The sequence below is a fragment of the Psittacula echo genome (genome assembly GCF_963264785.1).
Source record: "Psittacula echo genome assembly, chromosome: 2".
In the NCBI taxonomy this organism is placed as follows: domain Eukaryota; kingdom Metazoa; phylum Chordata; class Aves; order Psittaciformes; family Psittacidae; genus Psittacula; species Psittacula echo.
In genome coordinates, this window is record NC_137737.1 from 51,137,365 (window position 1) to 51,157,098 (window position 19,734).

Here is a 19,734-nt window from a genome sequence, read left to right on the forward strand (position 1 = left end):
AAACTATTTTTAGATTATTTAATTTATGCCTAAATTTTAACTATGTGGGAATTCTCCCCCTCATGATTCAAATGAAGAAGCCACAGGGATGAATACACATTTTTCTGGAGGTAAGACTTACTGAAGAGAATACACCCATACTAAAAACAGAGGGAATGGCTTATTGCCTGAAACAAAATACTATTCAGATACTGGGATACATCTCTTCTTTAGACTTAGCTACCTTGTGGTCAGACCTTCTACAAAGAAACAGGATCTCTTGGAGATATTAGATGTGTCTTCCCAGACATGGCTAGCCATATTTCTTGCTTCCCCCCCCTCCCCCTTCTAGATATGATAACGAAAGATATAACGTAGCATACTATAGATTTAGCCTACTTTTTAATACTAAAACCAGACACGGTGCCTTATTTTTCATAAACACTTTCTTTGCTCTCTCTCCCCTGGTAGAATTCCCTCAGTTTTCAAATTTTTCTGGAATACACTCACAGAAAAGCATCACGACTACACTAGCACACGGTGACAAACGCTGCACTTAGGTGGTCAAAACAGGATCTCTCCAGTACAACAGGACAGAGAACAACCTTGCACTCTGAAGTATGGGACACAAGTTACCCAGCAAAAAAAATTGGTTCTCCGTTGCTTTTCTGAAACTTTTTATTAAGTACTGAAGTTACATGTAACTACTTGTTCAGCACTCCTATAACTTAGGAATCATAATGTTCCATGTATATTAATTACTTTATAGCTAACTAATACTTGGGTTTCCCAACTGCAGTGATTTCCTCATCACAAGCATGAAATATGAGAAGATATGCTGTGTATAGTAGTTAAAAATTCACTTTCCAAACAAACACAAAAAACAAAGCAGGTTTCAGCTGTTTATTTCACTTAACAGATAAAATTACTTTTTACACAAAAATTTCACTCAAGCACTGCCTAGGAAAGCAAACTACAGCAGATCTTAGGAAAACTGTTTCATAACATCTGCAAAATTAAAAGTCCTCCCAATCCCCAGTTAAAAGCTTCACAATCAACAGAAACCATCTGGACTTTTCCCTTCCAGCAACTCAAGCAGACTTGGCAGACAGTAGTCAAAGACCATAATAAAAGATGAATCCCTACACCCGAGGTTCTGAAGGTCAGGAAGAATTCCATTGCCAGGTCCCTTTCTAACAGCAAACCAGCTGCAAGCTTCATTTTTCACAAGGGCAGTTCTGAAAGCATGTTTTACATATCTGAACCCTCCTCAACTACAAAGTTTAGTCAAAAAACCACCGTCTTTCCCACTTTTACATGCTACAGTTTTAAGTAACTCAGCAATGCTAAGAGAAGTCAGAGAACTAATAGAACTTCTCAAAAATTTAAGCAGAGAAATCCATGTGATGACCACAACAGCAAAAGTAAAAAAACACACATCACTATATTTACGTCCATATACATATACTTATATGCATGTATTTATAGTCATATATGTCTCTACATATCATTTCATACAAATATTTTTATCACATACCTCTTTGTAGTAATTTTTCTGCCATTAACTATTTTAGTTGAAGTTGATACTGATTTGAAGTTACCCAGCCCACCGCCACCAAATGACGTAGAGGAGAACGAAGTAAGGCCTCCATGTCCCAGAGAACCAAATGAAGTAAAACCTATTAAGAAAGAAGATACATGACTAAAAACATACTTTTGCATAACCATGGAATCCGAATCAACACAGCACCAGTGACTAGATGCCATTAAACACCAGTGTGAGAATAAAAACATAGCCCCAGACCCATTGATTTCTCCCATACGGATCCATAGTTCCACTTCCAAATGCACAGCATCATGCAAAAACCATTCGTCACCTTCTCTCCTGAAGAAAAGGCATTCAAGCCCGCTTGCTGAACTCGACCACTGTCTCATTCTATCCACTAAGATAAAGCTAGTAACTTTAATTCATCTGGTTTTTTTGCTTTAAATGTTGGGATTCTGTTGAGTTAGCAGACAGAACAAGTTTCCCATCATTAGGCATCCCAACTAATATCCAGAATCTTAATACTTGAAAGGATACAGAGTATCAACAGCTCTCAGCAACCTCAGATATAGACATCTGCATTCAGAGTTCACTACCCGTGAACTAAGTGCTACCATACATTCTGACAGTGTATTTTTAGGACCTTAAATAATAGCCATCACACCCCCAACACCTAAAACCAAACAGAATAAAAACAATTCTAAAGTTATATAGAAACTGTAGCACCAAAATTAAGAACAAAGTTCTACCTTTTAAAGGTCTGTTCACTTTTCATGAATTTTTAGGTAGACCAAATATTTTAATTATACCTTTGTTCACATACAGACTTTACAGAGAGCAGAGAAAAGGCAGCCTCAATTTCCTGAATGAAGGCAACTTTTTTAAAAAAGTATTCATCAGATTATTATATTCAGATCCTTTGTGTACCAAAACTGCATTCCTTGTTGTGATATTTACCTGTGTCAAATGAAGAAAAGCCACTTCCAAAAGCAGGGAATCCACCAAAGCCAGAAAAAAATGATCCACCACCTCTGCTTCTGTTTCCCCTTGGGCCCCTCCTGCCGCCAAAGAAGTCCTCAAAAGGGTCTTCTGCAAAACAGAGGACAGCATTTAAGAGGTCACTATTACTGAGTGATTCTGTATTAAACATTAGGAATTCTTCATTAGAAAAAAAAAAATTTGCTTTTTATAACATGCATCCTTCAAAATATCTGATGCAACTGAAGAGTCCAAGGCAATTCCTTCTGGACTAAATTCTGCCTCTTCTGGACCTAAAAATAACTATAAAGAGTAGTCTATTTCTTTTAGGTGTTTAGTATTTAAAAAACCCAGTAAACCTGATGCAAACACTTGAACATTTTTCAGTATAATAGAAGTGGCAAGAGCTACAAAAGCATTATACATATTATATATTATTCTTTTATAATGTATTCATATTAATATTGCATGTATTATATACATTCATATTATTTATATGTTACAGTTTATTTACAGCATTATTTATTTTATATAATTAAAATATTGTTTCCGTAATATGTTCATACTGCATAATACAGTGGAGGTATGTTCAAAATTAAATCAGTATTTATTTGAAGCTAACTATATCCAGTCAGTTACCATTTGAACAGATTTAACACTGCTCAGATATGTAATCATGATCCCTACACAACAAGCCACCCTAAGGCAAATCATTCAGCAGTTCTACACTCCCTGTTGTCACACTAAGTTTTTCCAGGCTATAAAGAGTAGCACTACAGATTAAACTCCTAGAATTTAAATTTAATGAATCTTAAAATATTGCACACAGGTACCTGAACTTTCTAGCTTAATTCCATTCAAGATCACCACAATGAGATCTTTAAAAAGTAACTTCCAGATAGGTTATATCACTTAGTGAGATACAAAAACAGCAGTCAGGGATTAATTACTTAGTCTTCAAAGTGTTTATTTTAACACTTGCCACAATAGGTACTTCAAACACATTCTGATGCACATTTAGGCAGCAAAGTAGGGAGGTTTACACACAGTGTCTCAAAGCAGCATTCAGTCCCCACCAAGCAGGGGAAAGAGAGGATAAATAAAGGGAGTCATAGATAAAATGACATTTCAAATTCAAGTACAACTGTTATGTCATTCACAACAGCTGTTGTTTCATTCCCATCAGAAACACAATAGTCTCTTTCAAAAAAAAGATTGGGGGAAAGAAGAGGACACCAGGCACCTACATAAGCAATTCTTATTTACTTTATCACATCTTCCTAAAAAATAGTTACTGCTAGAAGTATCTGAAAACTGGTTTTTACTAATGCTCTGAAAAGAGAACACAACAAAAAAGTGCAATCATATAACAGATACTCAATAAGCATAATACTTGCGTTAAAATCAGAAAAGTTCAGGAACTTCCGCTGCTCACTCCATCAATCACAACTCTCACAGAGCGAGTTTTGTACAGTAATGACAATTTTACCAAATTTTACAAGCAGGGACTCCGTATCAAAAGATAACAGTCTGAAACACTGCTCAGAATAAGCTCATACTGAAAAATGTAGAAACTACTGATAGTAGCAAATAGAAGTAGGAAAGCAAGGAAAGACTTATAACTGCCTCACTGTTCAGAACTACAAACTGACAAAGCAAAGGTCAGAAATGTGGTATTTATTCCAGCTATGGTACCCCCAACAAAATCCAAGCCAATTTATGATAAATCAGCAAGTTAATGCAACAGTGACAATACTAGATGAATCAATATGATGATTTAAAAAGTATCAGTTACTGCGGTTTACATGCAATTACCTAACAGAAATGAAATGTCACAATGTATTTATATTGAACAACAGCAGCCACCAAGGTTCAGACATACATTCCCATCAGCAAATACACAAGATGCCAAGAACAAAAAAGACAGCCCTATCCTTCCTCTGGCTTCCACAGTTATTTAACAGAACCAAACATTTATCCTACATACACTAGGCAAACAAGTGATAACATTTTCTCTAGCTCAGGTGTTTTGTTTTTTGGTTTGGTTTTTTTTTTTTTTTTTTTTTTTATGTTTTGCCTTTTTTCCATGTAAAACAAGGTTTTTACAATACTTACAATACTTTTTACAATACTTTACAACAAGGCCTGTTATTACCTTTAAAACAACAAAAGGAAAACCAATGCTTGGGCAAGGAAATATGGGAGCCTACCACCAAAATTATTACTTCTAAAACAAGCACTGTGCCCAGTTAAAAAAAAAAAAAAAAAAAAAAAAAAAAAAAGACAGAAAGAAAGAAACAAAAGGTGGGCTTTTTTGGTCAGTCTAGCATATCAGCTAGCAAGTAAAGCCACTGAAGTTAATTGTTTTGTACTCCAATTTATTCTTGCTGGAGTGACTCATAAGTTCATTATGAAGGTCATTCACTCACGTGTAGAAACAATCTATATTATATTACTCCCACTGTTAAGCTTTCTATTTATAGCCCCATTTTTCTTGTTACCTGGAGTTCAAATAAAAACAAAACAACCCACCATGTAAGCTTTGAGGTTTTAAGCCCCTACGGTACATCAGCTTATTCTACAAGTGAATCTCTCCTCCTCAGCACAAGAGCAGCAAACCACAAAAGGTTTTTAAGGGAGGATCAAAGGGCCTCCTAGAGATCCTTGCTATCAACCCAGCTTCTAAATGGATTATTGCCTACTCCTACCCACACAAAAAAAAATTTAAGAGAGACTTGGATGTGCCTTATTAGCCTTTGGCAACCCTACACACTAACGAAAGATGATAACACTTGGTATTAGCAAATGTTCTAGCCTTGGGTGATTTCCATTAGCAGCCCTGCTAATAATTCTCCAGCAAAGAAGATACTCTAACCACTCTTCTGCAGAATGCTCAGCAAGATGGATTGTCCATAGACAGGAAAATGGGTAGGACCTTGCTGAGGGAAAGTTCCTTACTATCCTGACAGCCATCCAGATACAGCATGCAGGGGAAAAAAAAAAAAAAAAAAAGCCAAAAACAGAAAAGGCACCAGAAAGTTTCTGCATTATCACTTGTTTTATCTACCACCAAATACACATTAATATAGCAACTTCACAAATACTCAGACCCTGTTTATGCTTTTAGTCCTTAAATCAGGATGATTAATAGTACCACTCAGCAAAACATTTCAGTCTGATAAATCTATTTTTGTGATTTTGCAGAACCTTCCCATGCATTATAATCTTTACACACAGAACCATTTGGCTAAAGCCATCTAACACGGTGAGTAACAAAATATCAGGGTGTTTTTTTGGTTTTGTTTTGGTTTGGTTTTTTTGTATGACTCCTCTTTTTGGTGCTTAATTTTCTTATTGTTAGAAGCACATCAGAAAACTGAAAAACGTAAAAACAAAAAAAACAACCCCACAAAACAAAATACAGCCCACAAGTGAAGACCTTTCTAAAAAGGGAAAATACTATGTAAATACTACACAACTCAAAAGCTTCAGAAAACTGAAATGCTAGACTAGTATCACATTAATTCACCATCAACACTGAGTTGTTAAGCTTTCTGTCACATCCATGACCTAATCTGAGTCACTACTGGCAAGACTGGTGTATCTGAAAGAAAATGGGCTGGAAAGCACCATACAATAGGCATGGAAAGGAAGCAAACACCAGATTATTCACATTTGAAGCAGTCCATAATTCAGTTAAACTTCATGAAATTCATTAGACCAATCTAAGGCATTAGATTCACAATAAACTAAAAGTGCCATATTCTCTACGGCAATCACTTCTACCATAACACTTGCACCCTGGCAGCTGCTTGGGGAACCAGATCAAGAACAGATAAGCTGAAAACAGCATCTCCAGATGAACAGAAGTTCAGCTACATTGATCCTTTGCTAAAGTTCACAGTGTGACCATAAAAGTAACTGTCCTGGTTACAAAGAAGACAGCAGGAAGAAGTGTCCAAGGGTCAAAAGCAGCACAGGAAGGTGCTTTCAGCTGTTGAAGGATGCTATCCCTGGTGAAAGTGTTGAACACGCTCCAATGCAACACTATCATTTACCTCCAGAAAATCGTTAAGTGTTGAGATAAATTGTGCACTGCCAGCAAACATTCTCACATGTCCATGCTGTTGCAGCTGGAGATAGTGATAATCAAATAGGGACAGTATGCAAAGGAACATTACCCTATAAAACCAGGATCACTGCTCAGTAATGACAATAACTACACCCTACTGCCTCTGCCAAAAAACAACATACAAGCTGAATGCCCTCACTGCAGATGCAGGAGGATGACACTGTAGCTGCCACGCGCTGAGCAGAATAATGTTGCAAGGCTGTTCAGCCCCTACATAAGGAGGCAGTCAAACTCAATGCCATTATTACAGCCTCCCATGTTTCAGTAAGCAAAGGCAGCATAGCCTGCTTGCCTGCCATAACTGTTATATTAAAAGCATACTGTAAGTGACATCATGCCAGTAAAATCTGAAATGTAGGTCTGAATAATGTGTTCATGCAAAGCGCTATAGATACATGCTACATAGAACAAAGCAGAATTCTGGGAGTAGGTGTTTTTATGTTGCTTCCTATTTGAAAAAAAAGTTTCAAAAATGCAGATTTGCTGAAAACACACAGAATCTCATGATACAGCTCTGGAGTATACCCAGGTACAAAAACCTGCATCATCAGAACTGGGCATGCTGCAGAAACCTGTAGGCACTTTCACATGTAAATATTTTCTTCCTTAACTACAAAACAAGCATATTGTTGATGCCACTTACTCAGAAAAGACACCAAGATACTGCTGCGAGCACTGTTGATTCACCTGCCTAAAATGTTTTACAGCATGGTCTTTTATCATTGCTTACTTCCACAAATTAGATGGCAAATAGATGGTTGCCCCACTTATTTAAGAATGCTCATCTGCAGAAGCACTTGAAAGTCTTTCTAATGATATATAGCAGAGATCCTGGGATTAGTAATTTTCTAGAAAAAGGGGACTTTAAACATGGCTTCTGAATGCCATCTATACTGTACTCTAGCATCTTTGCAATTATGATAAGTACAACCCTAATCAGAGTTTCATATTTACCAAATCAATGCCTAAATGTTCAGGCACACCCTGGAAACAGAGAAATCTTCCATTAACATTGTATGGCCTGCTCTCCTTGTGCTGCATTCAGCATTTGTCCTCTGACCAATTCAACCAGCTTGCCATCCAAGAAAACAAAACCCAACTATTTTCTTGGGGACTAATAACCTGAACTAGCTTAGGATGCCAAAGACAAACCTCCTCTTAGGCCAATGTGCTATCAAACAGGTTCTCAACGTATTTAATGGTCAAAGACTAAGTTTTAAGACAGACATGATAATTTGGAGCAGGGGCTCCTCCCCTTCAGCAATAAAAGCTAAGTATTAGCTTAGTTACCCACTGTGCCACAGCATTACCTATTCCTGTTTGATAATGCTGTCTGGGCGAGACAATTACTGTGTTCCAAAAGTCTTCTTCAAACCTACCAAGTAATTTCTGAGAAATTCATAGTAGTGAGATTGCAACCATTCCATGAATAATTATGATCCAAGACCCATGCTTACAAAATACAACTGTGCGCATTCATACCAAAGCAATGAATGCCCATGCAAATCTCTGAGCACTTCATGAATTGCACCGAAAGCTGCGAATTTATGTCAACAAAAAGATTAATTACAAAGAGGTCAATGTGTGCAATACAGCTTTAACTGAAAGCCACCTCCATTTTCTGTTTTAAGAACCCATTTGACTAACAAATGCATTTTACATTAGAACTCCTGAACATCGTGATTATCAGAAATGGGATTACATATGGATTGAAACCATGATCTGACTCTTATGGAAGCTTGTGCCCTACTGAGACAACTTTCAGTCCTTGAGACAAAAAGTTCAATGAAGCTATTCCATTCCTAAACATCCTAAAACACAGATCACGTAAAATAGAGTTTGCAACGATTACTGCACACAGATTTTCCCCCTTCTCGTTAGGTGAAGACTTTAGCCTGGATGCTTAAAGTCACTCACTATTCTTGACCATAATGCTCATGCTCTATTAGATCTAATCAATATTACAATAGTCAATCTGCACTGCCAAACTACACAAATAGCTAGGTGACATTCTCTGTGACAAATGTTTGTATCTAGCTAGCCACATAAAGGTGTTAAGATTAACTTTACCTGTGGTTTCCAAGAGTATAGATTTAAGTACCTGTCCTGGGCTCAGCAGTGGCAGTCATTTTTTCTCCTTCTTAGTAGCTGGTGCAGCACTGTGTTTTTGACTTTCAGCCTGGGAACAGTGCTGATAACACCAATGTTTAGACTGACCAAGGACTTTGTGAGTCTCATGCTCTGCCAGGGAGGAGGGGAAGCCGGGAGGAAGCAGGGACAGGACACCTGACCCAAACTAGCCGAAGAGGTACTCCACACCACAGCACATCATGCCCAGGATGTAAACTGGGGGCAGTTACCCAGAAGGGCGAGGTCACTGCTGGGTCAGGCTGGGTATTATCAGTCAGCAGGTGGTACTGTATTCTCTTCCCTTATTTCCTTTATCATTATTATTATTGGTGGTAGCAGTAGTGGTTTGTGTTATATCTTAGTTACTGGGCTGTTCTTACCTTAACCCGTGGGAGTTACATTCTTTCAATTCTCCTCCCCATCCCCCCATGAGCAGAGAGAGGAAGGGGGGGGAATGAGTGAACAAGCTGCGTGGCTGAGCTTAAACCACAACACTACCACACAAACCAGGTACCCAGAATTCTCCAGGGAAAATTTCACAAAATGAATATGGATTTATATACATCAGCTGGTCTTAAATTTAGGTTAAAACACATGGCGAGTTCTACTTCACAAAATAAGAAAAAAAAATTAAGACATTTTTATAAAATACCATCTCAGAAGGTACATTGAGAATATTAAAGTATTTAGGAGCTATATCAAAACTGTCAAGATTGTGATCTATGTTGAAAGAGACTCCACAAAGTCCTCTCTCAGGCAAAGTCTAGAGAGAGCATGTATCTAGAGCAATTTACCACATCACATTATTAACATATTTTACCATGGATTAAAGCATGGTTACTTGAGGGATTCATTGAATTAGATATACAGGCATCTAAAGCTCTTTGAAATGTCCGGCAACAACCTAACAACCTTCTAGATACTGCTTCTGGAAAATACTGGTCTGCTGTAGGTCCTGTGCCCATATAATAATTACTCACATATCTCAAATACCTTAAACCATCTCAAATGTCATCAGATGTGTATGTGAAGCTCAATGTATGTAACTACTTCAGGAGTTGCTTGAACTACTCATGTTATGAACTACTTGAGTTGAACCACTAATAGGTAATATTATGCTGTTGAGATACCCATTCCATCTTCCAATGCAATTCCTTGCTGATAATCCCTTCCAACATATAACCTGTTCTTGAAGTTAGAATCTGAAAAGCCTCTAAACCAAAACCAAGTCCATCCTTTAACAGCCCAGAATCAGTGTCAAGCATTTCTTCTTATGTGAAAACACATCTGTTTCTGTTCCTCACAGTCCCTGAAGCAGCAGTCTTTAATTTAATCAATACACCTCCCTTACCAGTGGTAACATCAGGATCCTTCCCTCACTATGAACTGTTAAAATACACCAGAAGAACATCCTTGAAAAGTTTACAAGTAAAATATGAACAAAACACTACCTGCAATACAAATAAAGCAAATAAAGGCAAGCACCATCTATAAATAGAGTCAGATATAGTTTAAATATAAAACAAGCTTACAGAAATAAGAAATCAATCCCTTTATGAAGAGTAAAGCATCAGTTCTTATGTCAAAGGACAGCTGTGTATGGTACAGAGTGCTGCTTACCATCTAACCAGGCCCTGATATTCCAAGGTAGTACTTTGCAATATAAAGAGTAGTACTGCATAGGAAGTATTACCTTTTCTTCTTTTACAAGGCTTACCATTCACCTGTATGTCAAAGAGACTAAAAACTATTGCTGGAAGAGGCCACTAGGAAAAAGCAGATTCTGCTGTAACCAGCTGTTACAGAACGCAAGTGCACATCTCTAAAGTTGAGTTAACCATCTACCCCCTTATCAGAACAAGTTTTTAGAAGTACTAGCCTTCATACTCCCTTATTTTTACAATTTGCCTGAAAACCAGTGAAGAGAGACTGTGATGGGCTGAGTTAATTTCAGCGCAACACAAAGCACATAAACTTTGCTCAACGTGGAAGTGTTAAGAGCTGTCTTCAACGGAATTATAAATTTTTATTTGAGAAGTCTGAAGGGACTCAGATACAAATCACCACAGAAGTCTTCATACATTCTCCTGTTTTTTACAGATGAATAAAGATGCCTCTGTTCATAAAGAAAACTTTCTGTAACTGCAATCGCAGTGCAACATAGCTCAGTGGAGTTTAACAGACTTGATTCATGGCCCAACTTTAAGAATTCTTCACATTGCTTCATTTATAGGGATTATGCATCTGAATGGTGTTCTTTTTACATATTCAATGGCAATCAGGATAGAGAGAGTCCCACCTGCACTCTATGTGCTTCAGTACATACTACTTGAAACTGTGTAAAAGGTGTAAACATTTCAAAGCATATATTCAATTTCATCTTTGATTCCACCAGTGCACATTCTAGAAAGCATGACCTCAGTCCGTATTCAGCTGCTTATAAAACCAATTATAACCTGAGTAGCTCTTTAGGGGCTGAAAGCCCCTGTATTTTCATTTTGGACTACCTTAAACATCTGCATAAATGGAAAGATCGTTGTGGACACTTTTTATTATACAAAGCTGTGCAAAAATTGCTTTGAGTCACACTTCCCCATGTCAGAGAATATCTGAAGCATCTTAAAGAAAAAAAAAAAAAAAAAAAGTGCTCACTTTGAAGCTTTCTGTCCAAAAAAGTTCCAAGAGCTTTTACTCAGAATCTAAACCTCAACAGGTTTTAGGACTACATTAAGTACATAACCTGCTTTTGAGTGAATAAATTTGGGTGTTAAACTGGGGGAGAATGTTTTTGGAAGCATGCCTTGATGTCACCATTGAGGAATGTTATTATGTCCACTGTTTCCACAGGGTAAGATGTGTCCCTATTCCTCTACAGGAGAGGGCGAAGTAGCTGCAATATCCCAGGAACTTTGGTAGCAGTGGTATTTCCATGTGGTTAGCTCCAGTCCCTTAATTGTCTTAGTGGCCCTTCACTGGACTCTATCCCGTAGCTCTGTCTCTTGTTTTGGGGAGCTGAGAACTGGACACAATACTCCAGATGTGGCCTAACCAGTGCTGAAAGCACTCATCTAAATGGAAATCATCATCTAGTGAAGGCAGTAAAAAGTGGCAACACCCCACCTCAGCCCCTGTTTCACTCATCAATATTTTGTTAGATGCTTCCTCCAATCTGCACTTTACTACTTCTGATTTGCTACTGGATCTAATTGCTCAAATTCTGCTGCTTTATCCTTTACCAGATTCTTCCTCTAGTTACTCATCTAATTCATCAATTAACATTCTACTGAATTAATCCTCTAGCACTCCAACCCCTTTTCTAATCCTTCATTAGAGTCATCCAACAACTGACGCTCCCTGAATAGCAAGCTACAGAAAGGTAACTGAAATCCAAGTTGAATTAGCCCCTGCATGCTGTCAACAAAGATAAAAAAATTATATTTGAAAATATTAAAACATCTTCATACATTGTTATAGAGATTAAACAATATCAAGGCACTGAATACAAAGAGCTTTGCTTTTCAAGTACACTCCTTGCAGTATTCAATATGAGACTACTTACTTTAAGTAAATACTGAACACAGGATCTGTTCCACTTTCTAGGTCAGTATTTTATGCAGTAGAACATACAACAGTGATTTCATAAGAACTGCAACACCTCTGAAAAGGCTTTCAATACACTACAGTAAGCAACATCACAAGCCAAAGGACCATCAGCACTTTGGTAATAAGATCACTTAGGCAATTTTATCACATTGTTTCTCCTTTAACTAAATGAAGCATCAAGGCTTCAAGAACTACTTAAGCTATCTGAGCCTTAAGGGGCTCTATCCCCCAAGTGAACATGTGACATGAATTTAGGAGAGTATCACCTGCATTATGTTTGCAGTTGTTCTTGTTTTGATACAAGAAAATCATTCCTGCAATCATCCAAGCTCAAGCTGAGAGCTATGGTGTAACAGTTACAGTTAACCTGTCCAGTTCAGAATCTCTAAAAGCTACACTAAATATTTACAAATAAAACCAGATCAAATTCAACATATTAAGTTCACCCAGTCAAATTCTCTAAAGGGAACTTCAGCATATTGAATGTTGAATGTTACTTCCTTCCAACCTAGAGACACAGCACTCACTATTTTATGGCTTTTTAAACCACGACTTTCAAGAAAACGTATCTGTTCTGTACTATCAAATAAAACAAGAATAAACAGGTAGGAAATAAACATTTTAAATCTAACACAAAATGCCCATTGTTTACCTGCAGTTCTCAGAGCTATTTCTAATAAAGCTACATTAGCTATATTTGTTCAGCAAGAGTAAAGTTTTAGCCCATTTTAGATAAACATAACCAAACCAGGTGGATTACTTACCAAAGAACTCAAATGAAAAGGGGTCCCTTTCACCAAAAAACTCCCTGAACACATCTTCTGGATTACGGAATGTAAATCCAAATTCAAATGGATTATCGTGATGATTTCCACCTGCAAAAAGATGTTAAATTTCAGTTATCCTCACACATTCTTACTAACAAGAAAGTTCAGGCTCGTATGGTATTTGAATCATTAAGGATATAAACCCATCTTTAAAATTTCTTTTTCCCTTTCAGGTATAAAGTCCCCACGATACTTCTCATCACTAACTGCCTTGTCTCTATTTACAAATACCAGTAATACCTTTTACTACAACAAGAAAAACCGCAAAAACAACTATCATTTCAATTTTCACAAGGTTACATTTTAGGCCTTAGTACAGGCATTTCCAGATTCTTATCTTAAAAAGGAAGCTGCAGAAAAAGGCTTTCCACCAGAACAAAGAAAGCAAAGAACTGGCAGTTGTCAACATACCTCCGCCTCCATTTATTAAGCCTTCTTTTCCATATCTGTCATAGAGCTCACGTTTTCTAGCTACAAGGAGAAATTGTAAATGTCAGTAAATAGGCACACTGAATTTGGGAAAGAAAAAAAAAAAAAAAAACCAACAACAAGACACAACAAAAAGAAACAACAGAAATATGTAACTGGTATTCTCAGCTATACATTTCTCAAAGCTAGTTTATCTGAGACAGTTCTGTCACGTATCTGGGCAAACATTTTTACTGAGAATTGCCAAAGCAATTTAGGCTCAAAAAAGAGCAGATACTAAACCTTAGGACTTACTACCATTTAATTGTAGAAGCTCTGATGCTGTTGTATCAGAAAAAAAAAAAAAAAAAAAGAAGGAGGTATAAGGACAAAGTTCACAAGGAAGCTTGCCTTTAAAAAAGAACACTGCAGTCAAATCTCAAAGTTGGTCAAAACTTGCCTGGATAAAGCCCTGACCTCCTCAATCTCCAAGAAAAGATTGCACAGTCTCTCTGGAAAACAAGTCCCAGGCTCAAGCATTCTCATTGTTAGCACTGTCTTCCTCCTACCCAACTGGAATTTCCCTTGTTACAAGCCTCGACCACTGCCTCTTTTCTTCCTATTGCACAAGATCAAGCCCATTGTAACATAGCTGTGAGAATGAAGGACACTGTTTGTACAAGTGATTGCAAAAGCCCTCAAATTAATTATAACCACTTCTAGTTTAATAAAGGGGAATGACGCGATGTTAAAAAAAAATTGCCATGGAAGGATGTGACTCAAACTGCTCGCTCTGTGTTATTTTTGAAGGCATGGAATGGCTTGCTCTTGATTTCACTGCAGATGAGCATTCCAGTATCCATGAGAAAAGGGAAAAATTCTACATTACTACAGAAGATAAGACTGCTCTGTTGTTTCTGGAAGGGAACCTGAAGAGCTTACTAAGGCAGACACTCAGTTATATTTTGCTTGCACTGGTGTAGAAGCAGCCAGTAGGGGCATCTGATTTCAGACTCCCAGTATTAACATCCTATTCCCCCTGGAAACTCCTTAGTGAAAGATGCTTTTGAAATTTAAATAGCATTATTGAAAGAACATGCAGTTACCTCAAACAGTTGCTGAAAAGTAAAATATTCCTGACTAACAGGAATTAAGATTTTATATACTGGTCATCATCTTCAAATAATGGAAACTTGCAATAAGATTCTCCCCACACCCCCAGCAAAGCTTGGTACATTACCTGTATTGCCTTTCAGGAAAGTAATTTTAAAGAGAGGATGCTACCCTACCCACCAACGTAAAAAGACGAAAGCAGTAAGGCAGAAAAACTGACAGAAGGAACAGGAAACAGCACAGATAATATGAGGGCTCACAAAGCCTGAAGTTCATCTTGAAAAATGTAACGTTCTTGAAACCACAAGGGAAGTGTCTTCTATGATCACCCAATTTCAGTATTCTTTGCTTATGTAACCCCTTACAAAACTATTCTTCTGCTAGAAATTTGAATTCATTCAAGCCTGCAATAGCATCAGAAAATTTCATTAAGTCTGCAGAACAGTTGATTGCCTCTCAACCACAGGGCTCAGGATTCAGATATCCCTGCTGCACAAATGATTGTCAAGACACCAGTAACTTAGGATTTGGTCTAGATCCAAAACCAGGCAGCATTTTTAGAAGACATTTTAAGATTCTAGCAGTGTAGTCTTTCCAAAGAGCTTTAAGATCTGTAAACCAACCAGACCAGTATCTTATATTTATCTTGCTCAAAATAAAAAATTGCATAAGAAAGTTAAATTACTCTAGATGACAAAGATACAATGAACTGATAAATTAAATTCTTTTTCTCCGATGTCAACTACGTATCAAAAACAACCCAAAAAAGTGGGTGTACAGCTTGATAAACGAGGCCAAACTCTGACAGATAATCTAGATGGTGCTAGTGCTTTAAATATAGCTTTCCCTTGCTCACTGGTCTCAGGTGAAATCAAGGGCACTTCAGAAATAGCATAGACAGCTGCAGTCAATTACAGGGGAAAAATAATCAAAGTAGCTTAAATCACTTTGTTATGATTCAGGCTGCTTTTGCCAGAACATCAGCACAAGTTAATGCTGCATTCCAAGCAAGAAGACAGGGGTGAATCATAAGCTGAATTCCTATACCACATAGGTGAAGCTAAACAACTTTTTCTGAATAATGCAAAATTAATACTCTCCTCAGTACCACTGATGACTGAATTTACGGAATTCACCCAAAAGCAATCCAGATTTTCAGCAAGGTTTACAGTATGCTTGGGCTTTGTCAAGACTGGTTTACTGTAACAAGAAATAGAGTCAGCAGACCCAGCAGCAGATACTTCAGAGCTTGTCTAGCCTGACTTTTACTGGATAAAAACCATCATTCCCCTGTACTGATGGTAACACTGGCTTCACCTCCCAAGATGAAAATGACTTGGTATTAAGATATATCTTCAGAAATTTCTGAAGAGGGCCTGGCAAACAAGATCGCAATTTCTAGAAGGAAACTGATTTGGTTACATCTACAGAGATCCTAAAAATTTTGTTTTGAAATTTCTGCTTATGCTATCTTACCTGCAAACTTCTTTATCTCTCCTTTCTTTTGAAAGGGAATTAGTTGAGCTGGATGGTAAACCAAAGTTACAATACCCCTTTAAAGCATCATACATCAGCACTTTTTGTCTGTTAACCGGATTACAGACAGGCAACAGCCTTTTTAAAATACTTACTATCTGACAAAACTTCATAGGCCTCCGCTACTTGCTTAAATTGCTGTTCTGCCTCTTCTTTATTGTCTGGATTTTTATCAGGGTGCCATTTTAGTGCCAATTTACGGTACCTAAATGGAAGGAAGATAAAGAGTATTTGACTCTGAAATAAAGGAATATACTTTACAGATAAACACAAAACGTTTCAAACACGTTGTCAGGGATTAAAACATTTAAAAATTCCCCAGTGCTTTGTATCCTGCATCTAAACCAGCACCAACAGTTTCTACAGGTACATCAAGAACCATCTAGTCAGATTCGATTTTAAAAAAAAAAAAAAAAAAAAAAAAAACCAGAAAGAAAAAAGTGGGTTTGGGGTTCTTTAGTTGTTTTGAGAACATTCCTGTGTGTTTCTGATCAATATCTGGCAGGCCTGAGAAAAACACTGTGTAACATTTCAGCTATGGGCTTCTCCTTAGAGCTCCATATTTATTCAATACTACAGCCAACCATGGGAAGCATCAAGAGTATACTTCTGGCACAGAGAAAGACAATAATGCTCCAGGAGTACCCTGATACCAAACTTTGGCAGCAGCCTAAGATCAGTCACTTCTTTGACTGCTACATCTGCACACACTTTCTATCCTCACATGAAATATTTCAGACAAGAGTCCTCAACCTAGAGCAGCAAAGCTAACCTTGCACTTAAGTTGGAGTGTTTTACACAGAGTCATGCAATAACACAGCTTGAACATTTGAGCTGGCAAAGTAGCATGTGTAGCAATTTGCAAAATAAAAACAGAGGAAAGAAAAAAACCACATAAATCAACCTTCCATGCACTAATTTGGTTGATTAAGTTCAGAAGCCTAGGAGAAGGCAAAACTGAAACAGTATTTTCAGGTCACTTGAAACTGCCATTTATTGTCAAACAGTTTTAATATACTAGAAATGAGAACTACAGAAATGAGTTCCTCCCAGCTGTTTGTTGAAAAGTAAAGGGTATCTTCTGAAAATGTTAGGAACATCCACCTTAAAACAACACAAACAGTAGTAAATCTAAACAAAGAACAGTATGCAATTCCTTTGAACTCTCCTGATTTAATATGGGGGGTTGGGGAGGGAGGTAATACTAACTGATGTTTAGTCCATCCAAATCTAAGCACAGAAACCAGACCTCACATTAACAAAGAGAAACATTCCAAATACTTGTTAATAACTTTGTAAAAGCATCTCTGCAAATGGAGGGGAGGACTAGTTACTGCAATCCAGCCAAACAAGGGACTGACACTGCCTGTACCAGATCAAGTTTGGAAGCACACTTACACAGAAATGTATTTAAGAGTGATAAAAATCCAGTGATTGACAGCATTCTCACTTCAGCAGTACTCATTTCTTTTCCCAATTTCACAAAAACAAACAAGAGCTTTTTCTTCAGAACACTGAATATTTCTGTTACCAAAGCTATCACCTCAGATGACTCTCACATCCTAGTATTAACCTCAAAGTGAGAATCTAGAAACAATGTTATTATATTTGTTCCTTAAAATACACAACAACAATTAAATATATGCCAGTTATACTTACGCTTTCTTAATATCTTCTGCTGAGGCATGCTTCTGCACTCCCAGAACTTCATAATAATCCACCATGTTTCAGCAGTCGTCTTCCTAACAACAGCTGAGCCTTTCAAGTCCTGTAATAACAAGAATTTGTTAAGTTAAGCTTGTCCAGTAACGCTACTTCATAGAAGTCAGGTGGGAGAGTAGTATCTTTCAGTAGCAAACCTGATCTGAGAGCTGCTGGCTTTTAGAAATTCAAATGCTCCAAAGTTCAAAAAATAAAGACATCTGTGGTTACTGTTGTTCTGATTTTTTTGTTACTCAATCCCCCTAAATCACAGTGCACAGACACATCAGTAAACAGCAAGTTCCTGAAGAAGACTAAGTACAGTGTGTCACCATCTTGATATATACATTAATAACAATGCAGAAGAAACCATGTATCATTTACACTTTGTCCTCTCTGACACCCATGTCATGTCTTAAGCACATAATCATAAACAAAGGGCGACATTTTTCACATTTAGTCTTCAGAACATTACTTCCACTGACATGCTTCCTTCAAAACCACAATGTACGTGCAGGTCTTAGACATCTAAAATTCCACCTACAGATTCTAATACGCCGTTCTTGTACTCAAACATTGACTGAAAATTCACATAGTGCCAAAGCTACTGAATTCCATTTACTTTCTTTATGATTACCAACATAAAGCACATAGCCAGGCAAGACTGCTCAAACTACAAGGTTAACCAACCAACAGAAGAGAAGCACCTTGTGTTTAAGAGAATGAAGTTTTCACAAGAGTCCTAAGAAACCTACAAGCTAAAAGAAAAAGCATTTGCCCTACTCAAACACTGACTGTTTCTTGTCAATATCAAGAGTTACCAGTTATACTAACCATTAGTCCAACTAAATGACCACAAAGACAGAAGAATCTTTTTAAAAATGTCAAGAACATTTCATATCTTCATGCAAAGGCTTCTTCTTCTTCTCACCACTGCAACAAGTCTCCATTCTGGCCAAACTTCCAACCAACTTTTCATCCTACCACTGCTGCTGTTTCAAGTTCTTTTTAACAAGGCAACACTGACTTTCACAATTAATCAACTCACTGCCAGCAAAGTCTCACAAACATAAGCAAATATAACAATACAGCAATGTGTTAGTCACATTTTCTTAATCTGTGCATCAAGAACAGATATTCATTTAAATCACTCCTCCCCCAAGTCATTCAGTGTTTTTCATTTCAGCCCAGGCAAAGTCTCATTTTCATTGTCTTTCACACAAATGCTGAAAGAATGAAGCATGATATAGTCCAGTAAAATATTCTGAAATTTACTGTACTAGTATTAGATGTATCTTTCAACATCCTGGCATATACGCATTAAAGAGAGACTTCCGTTTAAAATGAATTGGTACATCTTCAAAATTCATTGCTGTTCGAAGTTAAAGATTAATGAGCTTTATTTAGGGATGTGGTTACACACACATTTCCTCAAATGGCAAAACCAGTTTAAGAAACACCCTGCCATGCTACCTTCCCCCTCCAGACTACTTAAAGACGCATATGTAGGGAGGAGCTATGTGCATTTAGAACTTTGGTGGTTTTAGCAATCTAGTTAGCAATACTGTCCCACAAACACAAAATTAAAGTGTAGCAGGTAAACAGACCTCTAATTATTTTGCCCTTTGAAGAAACCTCACTGAAAAAAAAAAAAAAACTGTAAGGGTATAGTAATTTTGTGACCAACATCAAGGGAAGTTGGGAGACAAGCACTAAAACTAATGCAAATACTAGCACAGTAATGGCAGGGTTCAATATGTAAACAAGAAAATTACCAACAA

General features: G+C 37.3%; 1 protein-coding gene across 3 annotated transcripts in view; it reads right to left on the bottom strand.

The window, feature by feature from the left end:
- The window catches only part of DNAJB6 (DnaJ heat shock protein family (Hsp40) member B6), a 59,422-nt gene that overhangs the window by 31,849 nt on the left and 7,839 nt on the right, over positions 1-19,734 (bottom strand). For all 3 annotated transcript variants that reach the window (XM_080610360.1, XM_080610359.1, XM_080610361.1), the window contains exons 2-7: positions 17,912-18,020; positions 16,348-16,457; positions 13,607-13,666; positions 13,133-13,243; positions 2,483-2,614; positions 1,517-1,658 (exon numbers count right to left, since the gene is read on the bottom strand). In XM_080610360.1, the coding sequence (XP_080466486.1) occupies positions 1,517-1,658; positions 2,483-2,614; positions 13,133-13,243; positions 13,607-13,666; positions 16,348-16,457; positions 17,912-17,976 (620 nt within the window). In that variant the 5' untranslated portion in view covers positions 17,977-18,020. The remainder of the gene's footprint in view (positions 1-1,516; positions 1,659-2,482; positions 2,615-13,132; positions 13,244-13,606; positions 13,667-16,347; positions 16,458-17,911; positions 18,021-19,734) is intronic.